General features: G+C 42.5%; 1 protein-coding gene across 1 annotated transcript in view; it reads right to left on the reverse strand.

Moving 5' to 3' along the window:
* SGPL1 (sphingosine-1-phosphate lyase 1) overlaps positions 1 to 13810 on the reverse strand; it is a 405741-nt gene that overhangs the window by 240218 nt on the left and 151713 nt on the right. Inside the window, exon 5 of the mRNA XM_078643255.1 lies at positions 13719 to 13798. Within this exon, the coding sequence (XP_078499381.1) occupies positions 13719 to 13798 (80 nt within the window). The remainder of the gene's footprint in view (positions 1 to 13718; positions 13799 to 13810) is intronic.

Genomic DNA, 13810 nt, shown 5'->3' on the forward strand with positions numbered 1-13810 from the left:
CTATTATTACTTCAGACAATTAAAAAATATCATCATGCACTGTTTTCCTGTTCAGTAATAGCATTTGAGAAAATGTACACGAGGCTATCGAGATTTGACAGCACTTATGCAAATATAAGTTGTAGTTCCCATCCACCTTTTTTAATTAATTATTTCAGTCCTCCGGGTACCTGCTTACAAAGCTGGCAACTCACACGGTGCCACCATGTGTCAACAATACCAGCTCCTTTGACACACAATACCACCTTCTTTTACACAGTCAGCAAGTGAAGAGTAGATATCTCATAGTGGCATGGAAGACCAGCTGGAAAACACTGCAAAGAGTGGATTTTCCATCTCGTCTTTGGAGGCTGAGAACAGCGGAGGTCCATTACGGGGTGGACATCGACACTAGCCTCAGCAAGCTTTTTTTGGGGGTGGGGGATTGGTGGGTGTCAGAGCCTCTTAGGTAGCTCTTTGCACTAGCCCGCCACTTCTCACACAGTGAAATATATTTTCAGGTTGGCAGGTCTGCTTTTCTGTATTCCTCTGCATGGGTTATTTATTAAATCAATAAACTTTAGGCACCTTCCACTAGGTTTGTATCACAAAGTACCTCTAAGCAATATATTTACTTTTTAAACACAAATAACATGCACACATTTGCAATTGTGAACATCATCTGCAAGTTGTGCCAAAGAAGAACTCCACATGCTCCTGATTTGTGAACAATGTCTTTCAATTTTCCAAGCATTCCTATCTCGTTTTCAAATATTTCAATTTCAGTACACTTTTTGATTCACATCGGTTTAGAACACTTTTTTCGGTTGAGAACAGTTTTCATTAGCAAATTAGATAAAAAGTTATGGAGTCTCATTGCCCTTTCAGTCAGGCACTTGGGAGATGTTTAAACTGTATTCTATTTCTTCACCCTTCTGATAGTGAACAGTTGCTTTCGGCCACTGTAGCAATTGAGACTCGTGAATGGGAAGGGTTCGCAACCATTGCAACAAGAGTTGCCAGCACAGATCCCGTGAGACCGTTGTACTCATGCTGTCCTTGCTAACAGGAGGCATTCTTGAGACCACTCCTTTTGTCCATGCACTAGAGAAGTAGTCATTCTAATACCCCGAGTCACTGACTGTGGCAATCTCTATCTAATAATCAAGATGTGACCCGGACACCAAGACATTACAGATGGCAGCAAATTGTTCACAAAAGGTCAAAGGACATGTTGCACTCTAAAGCAATATTTTTGTTAAAGAATATATGTGCATACAGCAATTAGGAATCTGCAAGTGTTTATTAACTCGAGAAAATTGGCCTGTGAATCAGTCAGTCAAAAAGTGGTTTATTGAGACCTTGGTTTTTCAAACAATCTTACATAGCGTGCAACTTACAATTACATATGATAAACACTCAGCTAAATGTTCATAATATTAGTATTCAAAAAAGAAATTACCCTACATAAATAAAACCGAAATATAGTATAAGGCATGCTTCTCTACTAGCATTCAAATTAATTGGTTAAATCTACTTTTAAGATTCCGTTTACTGCTAATAAAAATCTTGTAATTGCACAAGTATTTAATTGCACAAGTAACAACTAGACATCTCATGTTTATCAGGGGATCAGATACTGATTTATCTTCGTAATTTCCATGTTTAAATAAAAACTTCCAATAAATGGCATAACAATAAGCAGCGTGACTGTACTACAGATGAGCCTGCCCATATACCCCCACGGATAACATTTGATAACGTGGTGAACATTTATAAGGAAGGACGAAAATAGGTCAATGATAGAATACATGTAGGAAGTTGCCTTGCCTAGAGAAACCACCAGAAAGTACCATTTGGGAGTGAATTAATGTTCTTTCCTTTATTGTAGGGCTATGAGCCTGTAGTGAAGAGAGATAGTAGGTGAATATTCTGTAAATGGTGTATAGGGGCGCTCATGGGGGTTTGGAGCAGGCAAAATAGTTGTCTGGAGTTTTCCAAATAGGTCTGGACTGCGGTCTCCAAGGAGAGTGTTGAAGGGCCTAGTCCAAAGTGAGAGATCCAATTCAGCCAAGACTTGAAAGAGGTGGCGGAAGTGCTTTTCCAGTTGTTAAGTGCCGTCTTACAGGCAGCCGTTAACACAATATCTATTAACAGACTACCGTTAGTTGATCAGACCCGGGGGTCGAAGAAGCCATGGATGAGCAAAGTAAATTCACGTTTCAGGCGAATCCCTAATAGGGACCACATAAAATCGAACACCAGACTCTAAAAGTGAAACACTGCACAACAGTAGAAGAGAAGGTGTGGAAGATCCCCAGTGTCTTTGTTGTAGTTCCAAAACAAAGGACAGTTTCTGAGTTACATCCTAAGGACTTGTAAAGGAGTCCAAAATGTCCTATGAAGGAGCCAGTATTTGGTTTGGGATAGAAAGGGTGCTATTTTATGTGAAGTGACTGATTTCCACATGAGGCCCCACTCATCTGAAGGGATGGAGTCGGACGGGTCCCATTTCCTCAGTAAAACAGAGGTTAAATGTGTAGTCTTGGGTTTCAGGCGATGATAACATTTGGAGGTTTGATGGCCAGTTTTATTGAAGGTGGCGAGAAGTGTGGGTAGTGAGCAGTCAGCATATTATTGGAAGACTCAATAAATCACATGGTCTCGTTAGCCTGCTAAAGTGTGCCCCATCTTGTATGTGCTCAGTCACCCACACATCTATCATTCATGAAGTAAATCTGCTTTGAGGCTTCTATCCAGAGAATGATTGCTGCTGAATACAATAGTCTGCTGGAGGGTTCAAGGAAGGCAAGACGGTCGATTTAACACTTGGCATATTGTGTTGTCAAAGAGACCACAATGATTGTAATAATGCCCTGTTGTAATCTGGCTTTGTAGTATTAGAGGGTTATTGCTGACCTCTTGGAGAAACCAGAATTCACTGCACTGTTCCTTCGGTGTCCGAGGCAAGAAACTAGAATTGTATATTTAAGGGATCACTTGAATAGCCTATAAGAGTCAGCACTTGTGCAAGCTCAGAGCTGTCGCTTTCTCATACAGAACGCGAGGGTGAACGGTAGAAGGAGATTGCATGAACGGCTAGCACAACAGTAAATCATGATGGCAACCCAAGGCTACATGAACATATGAAAATGCAATGTGATTGGCTAATCCAAAATTATATTGTGATTGGCTCTATTTGTGTTTGCTTTTCTTTTGATACCTAGAAGGGAAAGTAAAGATGCCGCACTGAAGGTTCTTCTGCAGAAGAGTCTTGATCCAATTAGGTATTTTGAACAGCATGCCAACTGCACACAGCATATTTAAAAGGATGTTGGTATCTAAGAAACGCCCTGCACCACCCACGTTTTGCTTAAAAAAGTGCTATGACGCCAGTAACGATGACCAGATCATGGCCTTTTTTTTTTACAGTCACACTCTTCATCAGTTCACTACCCCTAACCGCCCTATCATTCACCTCCTCAACCCGACTGACAACACAAATAGATCGCCCATAGGCAATACCAATTTATTGGCTTTGCCAGTGCTGGTTATAAACTGGTCTTATAATTGCCCCTTCTAACTATCGGAGAATAGGCCGGACACTAAGAATCTTTGGTATATCAAATAATAGAAATTTCAGCACCAGCCTACGTTTGTTTTAATTATACCTGCTGATATGTTATCCGGACCGCCCGCTTTTGTTAGCTTTAAAGCCTTTTGTAGTTTCTCTAATCCTCTTGAAAGTGTAATTTGATAATATCTCTTCTCCTACTAAAAACTTTCCTTACTAGATGCCTCTTCACTTTCATCACCACATATTCTTCATGTAGGTACCTAGGCTATTCATCTTCGCCCACCATTATTCTTATTTTCCCAATATCCTTTCCTATTCCATCCTCTACTAGCTTCCACCATTTTCCACCATTTTTTGTTTCAATTACCTCCGGAATGTTTTTCCATTTTCCATCATGTTCCACAATGATCTTTTTTCCTCCCATTCATTTTATTCCTATATCCTCCTTTGGCTCTGTGTAGGATGTTTTCTACCGCATGGTCGTAATTTTCCTTGAGTTTCCTATCCCATTTCCTTATCTTTTATTTTAATCTGTCACTTTACCTATCGAAACAAACATCTCATTGCTATGCCTATGTGTTCTCTCCTTTCGTATTTTGCCTTTTAATTCAACATTTAACCACTTTACAACTTGCTTATACCATTATGTCAATTTAAATAATCATCAAGTACCCTCTTGCTGCTGCTAGAAATGCCCCAAGAATCACCAAGACATCGCCGAGGAAATCATAGCCTTGTTGCAGCTCCTGTTGGGAGCCAGAGGATCACACTAGCAACTCCCTCCTCCCTGCTAGGGGCAAGAGTAACTTACCTTTGTGTCTGCTGAGAGGAAGCAACGGATCGCTAGAACAAATGGTCAGCGCTGCTCAACATATTGAGACTGCACGGCCAGGTGCTGCAGCGTACACTGCAGTGGCCCAACTTCACAATAACAATCTGGACTCATGAGTGCCCAAGGAGAGGCACCTGCTGCACCGCTAAACCCTGCCATGTGCCGAAGTGGGTAAGACTGGCATTGAGCCTTCGGGGCCCAGGGGACTTGCTGCTAACAGTGCTGCAGCACCATAGACCCCTTTTACTAATTCCGAAAGATTCAAAAGGAAAACTCTTGAGTACGGCCTAATAGTTTGAATTACCTGGATTCAGCCATCAGTGAATGGAGAATAACTCTGAACACAGAAGGGTGGAACAGGGATATGCCTAACAACTACTAAAGCCCGACCTACAGGGGGACTGTGGTATTGCTTCTGAATGTCTAATACCTTTGCATGTGTAGAATTAGAAACAAATACTTATTTTCTCTATAAATGCAAGTCTTGGACTGGACACAGATTTATTGCTCATACTGTTTGCACTTTGAGTTATGGATCTGGTTCACTAATCTGGATCTACATCTTTGCCCCCCGAGGGGACTTGACCGCTTGACCACAGCGACCACTGAGAGTCAAGTGCACAAGGGGTAATTAGCCCAGGTGCTCAGGGCTCATAGTAGGTCAGGCCCCGGGACATCAGGAGTAAAAGGCCTCACCCACCAGAGTTGGGTGCAATAGACCCTGTATGCCCCATACCTCTGAAAGAGGTTCTGATAAATCGCCATCTTTCCATCTTTTAGGAACAAGTAGAACTTTAAAAAAAAAAAAAAATCTTATCACAGTTTTTGTATTTTTCTAAATGGTAGTCCGTTTTTTCTGTGTAGATTGTTCATAGTATTCTCAAAGAAACACATAGTTGAAATCAACATCTCTGGTGGCCGAAGGCATATAAAGTATTTGTTGGTTTTTCAAAAACACATCAACTAACAAATCAGCTGGAAATTATAATGATATTTCAATGTGTCATGAAGCGACTTGTGGGAAAACCTCATGAATGAAAAAGAATAGGAAGGAAATCTATGCATCTTTGAAATGTGCCCAAGATACAGAGTTTCTGAATAATGGTTATTTGTAAAACTCAATTTGGGGTCACACATACTATCATGTGTTTCAAAGTGTTCTAAACAAAGAGAGGAAATATTTGCTCTAATGGTAGGTTTTCTGGTGTAAATGATTTTAAGAGCTGAAAACCCATATATTTTGTAATATGTGTTCCTGCATCCTGCACATGGGTGAAAATATTCACATGTTTATAGATTGGGAGAGAATTTCATGATAGAGAGCTAGATTTTTACCATCCAAATATGCCTTATCTCAACGCTCCCTTCAATGAAACAAGGAATTTATAATAACTATTGGCCTCATAACTGGATTGATTCCACTCTCCTCCAGTCAGATACTGTATAAACCCACAGCCACCACACTAGTATTGTTTGTATCTTCTAAAACTGGATAGGAACTTTCTCCTAGTGCATCTATGGGGAAGACATTGATGGAGATAGGTGACAACAGCTTTAAAAACACTTCAAGAACACTGAGTGAACATGGGGCTACTTCTGGAAACAGAAAACAAGAATGGAGGTTTTTTATAGGTTTTCTAGGAAGGAAGATGTAACTACAGAGAAGAATCTTAACTGCAGATCTGAAGAATAAGGTGGCCTGTAGAAATGGGAATCAGAATCAAAGAAATATTTACCACAAAATTTGAATAGGATGAAATACTCTCCCTTACGAACATTCGTAACAACAGAGTAAATGAATGAACTTCTGTTTGAACAAAAATATATTTGGGTAGATGCTTCGCGTTTGTTGTCAGTAAAGTCTGGTTAAAAGTACCATCCAAACAGCTGTGTCAAAAAATACGTGGAAAGTATTTGAGCCACCAAGTTTCACTTTTTGGGTGACTTCCAATGATCATTGCTTCCTTTTTCCCCTTTTTAGATCCACCAAAAAATTTCTGAACGTGGTAATTTATGTATTTAACTTCTAAATCATGGAATAGCCAATTGGCTGTGATACACCATCCATTGCTACATCTTGAACCCTAGGCTTGCTTCTTAGATGTAATGATGGTCCAAGTAGCTGAATTTCAGATATATATGGGCATTTGAACTGATATTGCCACTCGGCGCGACTACGGCATTACTATATATTGGGGCTTGCCTAACCATCGTTTGTAAAGACTATAAGTCTTTCAAGATGCCGCTGGTTGTTTTATTTCTGATGACTACTTCTAACCGAAGATCTTTCACCTTAAGAATATCCCCCCCTTCCCCGACACCAGAATGGACTCAGACAATTTTACAGCAATGCTCCAAAGCATGGATGTGGGTAGGTGGGTTCATGGTGACTGTTCTGTACTGGAAGGGGCAGAATTGAGCAGCATATAAGCGCTAACCCTGCATGCTGAAGTCAGTTTCCTGCTTTGAGTGCCCTTCGACGCAGATCCAAAGAGCTGCTCCCAACTTTGTCAGTCTTCTGGCAACTTAAAGCTTACCTCCAATACTGTGCCAAGCACAATGTCTGACTCAAAATGGACACAATTGAAGCCTCGCCTGCAGGAAACAGATATCTGTCTCTCGTGCCTGGTCTCTGTCACGAATTTAAGCCATGCAATAAATTTGCGCTCATGTACTTGGAAGCGATCTTGGACCGTGAGGCAAAACTCTACATCAGCAAGCATACGAAGAGGTCGCAGTCAAAAATGTAATCTGTGGGGCCGCTCAAAATCCCATTCAAGGAGCTGGTCCCATGTGAAGTCTCATTTCTGATCCAAGACTTTAGGTATATACGCGTTGAAGATGAGAGGTTAGCAAAAGAAAACCAAGCAGGACTTGACCGAATCTCACTCCTCAAAATCGGACGAGAAGGCATGAAAGAATCAGTCGAAATATCATCCCCACAATCATTTTCTGATACATCCAAGTCCAGCAATGGGCCCTAGCATACCTCTTATTCCCCCAGCCGTCAGACTCCTACAGCAAATAATGACCTTCAAGGAGGTCATGCTTCAGCTCTTTCGGACACTTCTGGCTCCAGCTGGTGTGCCTTTGGGCTCACGGAGTGGGGGGAAGCTACAGTTGGACATCTGCCAGCAAGTCTTCCCTCGGCTGCGAGTAGCCTGTGGGGTTTGTTTCTGGGCCTGTTATGCCGGTTCACATTTCCGTCCCAGTATCTACACCAGCCTTTTCCACTGACGCTGGTCTGTGCACAACTTGGATACCGGTCTCCACCCGAACTGTTGTCAGTCCGCTTCAGGTCAATGTCACACAATGAACTTACAAAAACGCAACCACAGAGTTAGCACTCAGACTCTAAACTTCGGCCTCTGCCTCAACACCAGTACTATCAGAGGGTAGAGGCCGTATTTGGATTGGAATGTGATGCAGTTTAAGGTATGCAAATGTTCCTCATGACTCCAATGATGGGGAGGTGGACAACGTGCTCCCCATCACAGTTATGATGAAGAGCTATAACTGGGTTTATAGCATGCCAGTGGGCTGGATCCACCTTGCTCATACATGCCCAAATTCGATTTGTAGGAGGCAGGATAGAAAACAATTGTCAATGTAGATCCATCATGTTAGACAGAGCGGTTTTCCAAATTATTCAAAGGGGTTGCACCTTGCCTTTCCTACCCACCTTGTTTTACCCCCAGGTCAGTGTCTGTCCATGGAGCACTCCACCATCTTGTTGAAAGCATTCAGCCTTCTGTTGTAAGAGTGCCATTGAGCATGTGCCAACTCCAGAGAGAGAAGAGGGGTGTTATTTGAACCTCTGACCTTAGGCCTAAAGCTTATCTGTTCTCAGCGCACTGAATGCTTGTCTGCAGAGAGACAAACCTAAAATCATCATTTTTCAGATTCTGTCTGCTTTGGGCCCAGGAAAATGCATGGTGTCCCTTCACTTGCAGGGCACGCATTTTTGTACGCCCATCCTGCAATCCCACAGGAGTTATCTTCAGTCGACAGTGGAGTCGCAACACTTCCAATTTGCCATGTTTCCCTTTGGCCTCACCGTGCTCCTTCGAGGTGCATGAAAGGGATGGCAGTGGTCGCTACCTACCTTTGGAGGTGTGGGATACATGTGTTCCTGGACCTCGAACACTGGCTCCTCAAGGTGAGCTTACCACAGTCAGTCATAGACCTCTTTCAGAAGACGGTCCAACTCCTGATATTGTTGGAATTTTCCATCAAACAGTCTAAGTCCCTCCAGGCCCCCAAACAGAGCACTGCCTTTTGGGGGCTGTCAGACACAGTGGTGTTAACGGCCTTGCCACTGTTAGAAGTCTGGTATATTCAAAATGTGATTCTGATGTTTTCAGGCTTAAACCTGGGTTTTTGTGAGGGCAGCTGTGGAGCTTCTTGGCCTACAAGCATCATGCATCATCCTTGTCCTCAGCGGCAGATGTAGTCGCTGCAGTGGAAACTCCAGTGTCAGTGGGTCTAGCATCAGGGCTGTCTCACTCCATCCAGATCTGAGGAGACTGCTCAGGATCTTCTCTGGTGGCAGACGAGCACCAACCTTACTTGTGGCAGGCCACTCTTACCTGCTCAACCAGAATTCAAGGTTGTGACAAATGTATCAATACTGGGTTGAGGGGGAATCTTTGAGGGGGAAGTAGTGATCAGAAGCCTCCGGTCTTCAGCAGAGAGCCAGCTCCACATCAACCTTTGGGACTTTCAGTGATCTACCACCATGTGGTACCCAAACAAGTCAGCAGAGTGGGGTTCCGGATTCTGTGCTAAGAGGCACTTCATCTCTAGAAGTGTCTGGAGCAGCATCTTTCTGGTTTCCAACCATCTCACTGGATCGCTGAATGCCACAGCAGACACGCTTAGCTGATTGTGGCTGGTAGATCAGTAAAGGCACATCAAACCCAAGGTGGAAAGGGGAGTCTTTGATCATTAAGGCATGTAGGTGGGGCAAGCACTAGTTACAGCTAGTCGCCATCGACAAGAACATGCATTGTTAAAACTACTGCACACTGAACGTTTCCTTCAGGAAAGTCAATGGGAGACACATTCTGGCAGCAATGGGACATGCCACTCCACTTTCTCTCCTGCCTCAAGTTCTGAGAAAAGTCAGGACAGACCGGCAGCCCCAAATCATCTCAAGAGTCCTGGACTTGGCATCGAGAGTATGGCACCTAGAGCTCCTGAGCATGAGCATTTCCCCTCAAATCTGGCTACCACTTTGGGAGAACCACCTGTATCTGCAACAGGGAAGTGTCCGGCACCCAAGTCTTGACTAACTACACCTTCATGTGTGGATGCTGAGTGTTGGAAGTTAACTTCTTTTCCATCTGCCAGTCGCAGTACTCAATGTTACCCCTGCAGCCTGATGCCCTTCGATAAAGACAATCTATGCTTGGAAAAATGCATGGACTGTTGTGGCACATATTGATCATCTACAGACAGGTTTTCAGCTGTATTAATTTATTTTCTATAGTTGGCCCACTAAGGCACAGCTATGATTTATCGGTCAGCCCTTTCAGCCTTTTTAGGATAGCTGAACAACCCTCTTTATTTAAAACACCAGTTGTAATATGTGTTTCCATAATCCCGAGCCACTTGTTTTTCTAATGCAGTTTGTCTAGTGTAATTGGAATTTTAAATTTGGGTTTACACTTATTATGTGCACATAATAAAGACAGGAGGGCCATTTTGTCTGCAGGGTCCTGCAAGCCCTCCTTATCCGAGTCCACTGCTCAGACCCTCCACATTTGGAGTTGCTCTTGTGGTATCTGTTCTAAAGGGGAGGAATCTGCTGTGCGGAATATCCATCAGAAGAACAAATTACTTACCTTCAGTAACTTTCATTCTGATGAATGCTCTATCTAACCGCAGACTACTCACAGCCCTACCACCTCCCTGTTCTGTGGAACAGACTCAATCATTTCAATAGGTTTCCAAATTTGATTTCGACACACTGCCACCTGGAATCTGTGCTAAATGCTCCACACCTGAAAGCAGGGTAGAAACAATATTAAGTAAGTGACATCAGCGCATGTGATTGCATTTATGTGAGGCTCTAATAGGCCCTTCCGGTGCGGCATAGAGTCGTCACAAAGCCATGCAGTGCCATCTAAAGATGAGGAATCAGCAGTTAAATACTGATTCGACCAGAAAGAGGAAGTAGCTTGTTCTTTAGTAATCGAGGAAACTAATTCCATTTCCCCTCTCTCTCAATGGCTTCTCTTCTCTATGTGTAGTACATCAGCATTCTATGGACAATGTCCTGCCTATTGTTAAAAAAAAGTTCACATTATATTGTCTCTGTGAAGGACTTCGCTCTCCTACCCAAGCCCTTTTTTGAATCCCCTTTATTAAATGCTCCCACCTTGAGGGATGCACTGTTTTTTTCCTTAAATCGGAATTTTAGAACACAGTTCTTCAGCTCTTCCTTATCCCTAATCACTTCAGATTCCCAAAAACACTTAAGCCACCTTTCTGCTCTCCATACCCTACTCCTAGGTTATTCTGATATACCAATAAGTTTTCAGCCTTTGAATAATTGTACACTTTAGAGGTTTAACAATTAATTTCTCACTGAGCTCGATATCCTCCTCAACTTACTACTGTCCCAGATTATTGTACAGGATATAGACCTAACAATGGATTTTAGAGATCAGAAATTAAAGGACGTTAGATCTTTTTGTTTACCACATTTATTTGCAAATTCTGTTTATTGAATATATAACAGCCAACACAAACCAAACAATCTGAGGACCCATGTCCCTATGAGAACAACAAATGATTAAGGCCATTATCCACATTACATGGCACGACATTGTGACAAGAGTATACATGGCAGAATCAATACCATCCAATACATCCCCAGATCAGTTTCTTGGGAATATGCTAGGGTGGGGAGGGACAGGATGTAGTATCACCCTCAACAAAAATTATCTTCACAAGATTGACATCTCAGAGATGGACTAAAAAAAGATAGAGAGGACGCTCACAATATATCAAGCGATGTATGGGATGTTATTGTTGACAAGTTGGTGGAATTTTAGTGTCTAGCTAAGTGGGACATCTCGATATATACTTTCTGTACTCTATTTGTGGGGCCCTTTAATCTACGGAGGCAGCAGGGAACAGTCATAAGTATTATGCAAACAAAATGTGGGGAGAGAAGCTCTCAAGGCGGAGAGGAGAAAAGAGAGGATGCCCTGGGGGAAGGGGGTCTAATCTTCATGAGGAGAGCGTGTGAATCGTCGGGAGGCAAGAGACTAGGCTTACTGACTTAAGTGGACAGTTCTAGGGACTCCCGTTTCAGTCCCCTGGAGTATGGTTCAAGCAAGTCATCAAACAGTTGCAGGGCACGTAGTCAGGGTGGGGAGAACCAGCCGGGAGTGTCTGGTCCTAGTAAAATAGTGTATGAGTGGCTGCCAGGTGCAGGAAAATCTAGTGTCTGTGTGATTGATGTGAGCAGTAAGTAATTTAAGGGCTAAAACATTCCAAGTAGCTATGGGGGTGGGGGGGGGCAGTTTCTTCCAGTAGAAGGCTATGGACTGCCTAGCAGCTCCTAACAAATGTAGATGCTTCCCACATTTAAGCAAAAATGAAATCCTGTCCTTTAACTAGCCACTATATGTTCTTGCTTTTCGCCTTTTATAATAGACCTCAAGAATATGCCACATTGTCCTGCCTCAAAACAACATAACGTAAGGCTACACATAAAGAGAAAAAGAAGAACTTGTTCTACAGAAAAATGGGCCTTGTAGGGAAATTTAAGAAATAGGAGTACATATTTAAGAGTTTACCTATATAATGAACATTATTCACGTTTACGAGTCCCAACCACATTATGCAAATTATATTGGGATAAAAAGTGCATAATGTAGAGTTACTTAAAAATGGATATTGATATCAGTCAGTCAAAAATCTTTATTTGCTACATTTCTGTAGCACTAAAGCGCATGAAATACCACATAAATAATATAACTCATCACAGAAAACATCATTTGAATACAACCCGTCAGCATACACATAAATGAGGAACGAACATGATACCAGGAAACTATTATAAAACAGCCCCCAAAGACACCATCATATCATAAAATCAAGTCACCTTTGCAGTATTGCACGTTTCCGAATTTTTAAAATCTGCCATATAAAAGAAGACATTGCACAATATATTAAAGGGCAGTTTAATGCATAAACAGCAATGCAGGTCTGCACGGTCTAAATTTAAAAACTTTAAAAAGAGGCAAGAATAATTTTCTTCTAGGTATATCATATAATGTGCAAAAGAACAGGTTGTGCAAATTAGTTTGCAGGTAAAAATGAAAACGGAATCTGGTTAAAACGATGTACACTTTGGATTGAGGATGAATAGAATTGTAGGCGCTCTTGGCTATGCACCAGATGATTTAAACGTAGCCACCTCTAATCTTTCCGACAAGTCTTTTTCAGAACATTGTGTTTTAAAGTGCCCAGGTCGACACTCAAATATGATTCTGGTACAGCAAATAGATTAGGGAGGCCAATCTCCTCACAGAGAGACTTAACCCTTTGGCCGCGGCGGTAATTTTGCTGCGGCGCTGGGAAGCGCGTGGCGCCACCATGCTTGTGACGGAACCACGCCGCCATGGGCCACGGGCAGGCTGTGCTTATGACGGCGAGGTTCCGTCACGACTCCGCCCACTCACTAATTCACCCGCACAGGCGTTGATTTAGTGCCGCGGAGCGGCCGCGGCATGACGGAACAACGCCAGCATGAGCACACGCCACCCGTGGCTCATGACGGCGTGGTTCTGTCATAAGCATGGAAGGGGTTAATATAAGCGAACCATGGAATATCTAGGGCAGCATGTAATTTCAAACATTGAAGTCTGGAAAGTGGACCAGTCAGTAGAATGTCTGATAGTGTGAGGAAGGTCCAGTTGGGAAACTGATGGGGGAAGTGATGGCTTCAGGAAGTCAAATGATCAGAAGACAAGCCAAGGGAAGCATGCAAATGTCAGACAACCTTGTGTAGTATAAACATGGGACACATACCTCTTTCGTACAGGAATAAGATGGGTAGTGTGGAAGATTGGGAAACGGGTAGGGAAATAATGCACTGGGAAAAGAAAGCAATAGAAATATAGAAATTTGCAAAGAAGTAGCCTAGAGGAGTTCAGATTCATCATTAAATAGATGTATGGGTATGTTGAAGACAGAGAGGGTGTCCTTATTTGCACAGAAAAAGTTAATACAACAGACAAGCATCACCTGAATCTAGCAAAATCCACAACTCGGAAAGACATTTACTGTAGGGATAGGATTGAAAATGTTTACCTCTACTAATAGCCGAGTAAGCTTTTCATCGCCACTGTACACTGTTCCCGATACCTTGCCATTTTTCCAGTGTTGATCATCTAAAATCAGAA

The sequence above is a fragment of the Lissotriton helveticus genome, chromosome 5_1 (genome assembly GCF_964261635.1).
Source record: "Lissotriton helveticus chromosome 5_1, aLisHel1.1, whole genome shotgun sequence".
NCBI classification, from domain to species: Eukaryota; Metazoa; Chordata; class Amphibia; order Caudata; family Salamandridae; genus Lissotriton; species Lissotriton helveticus.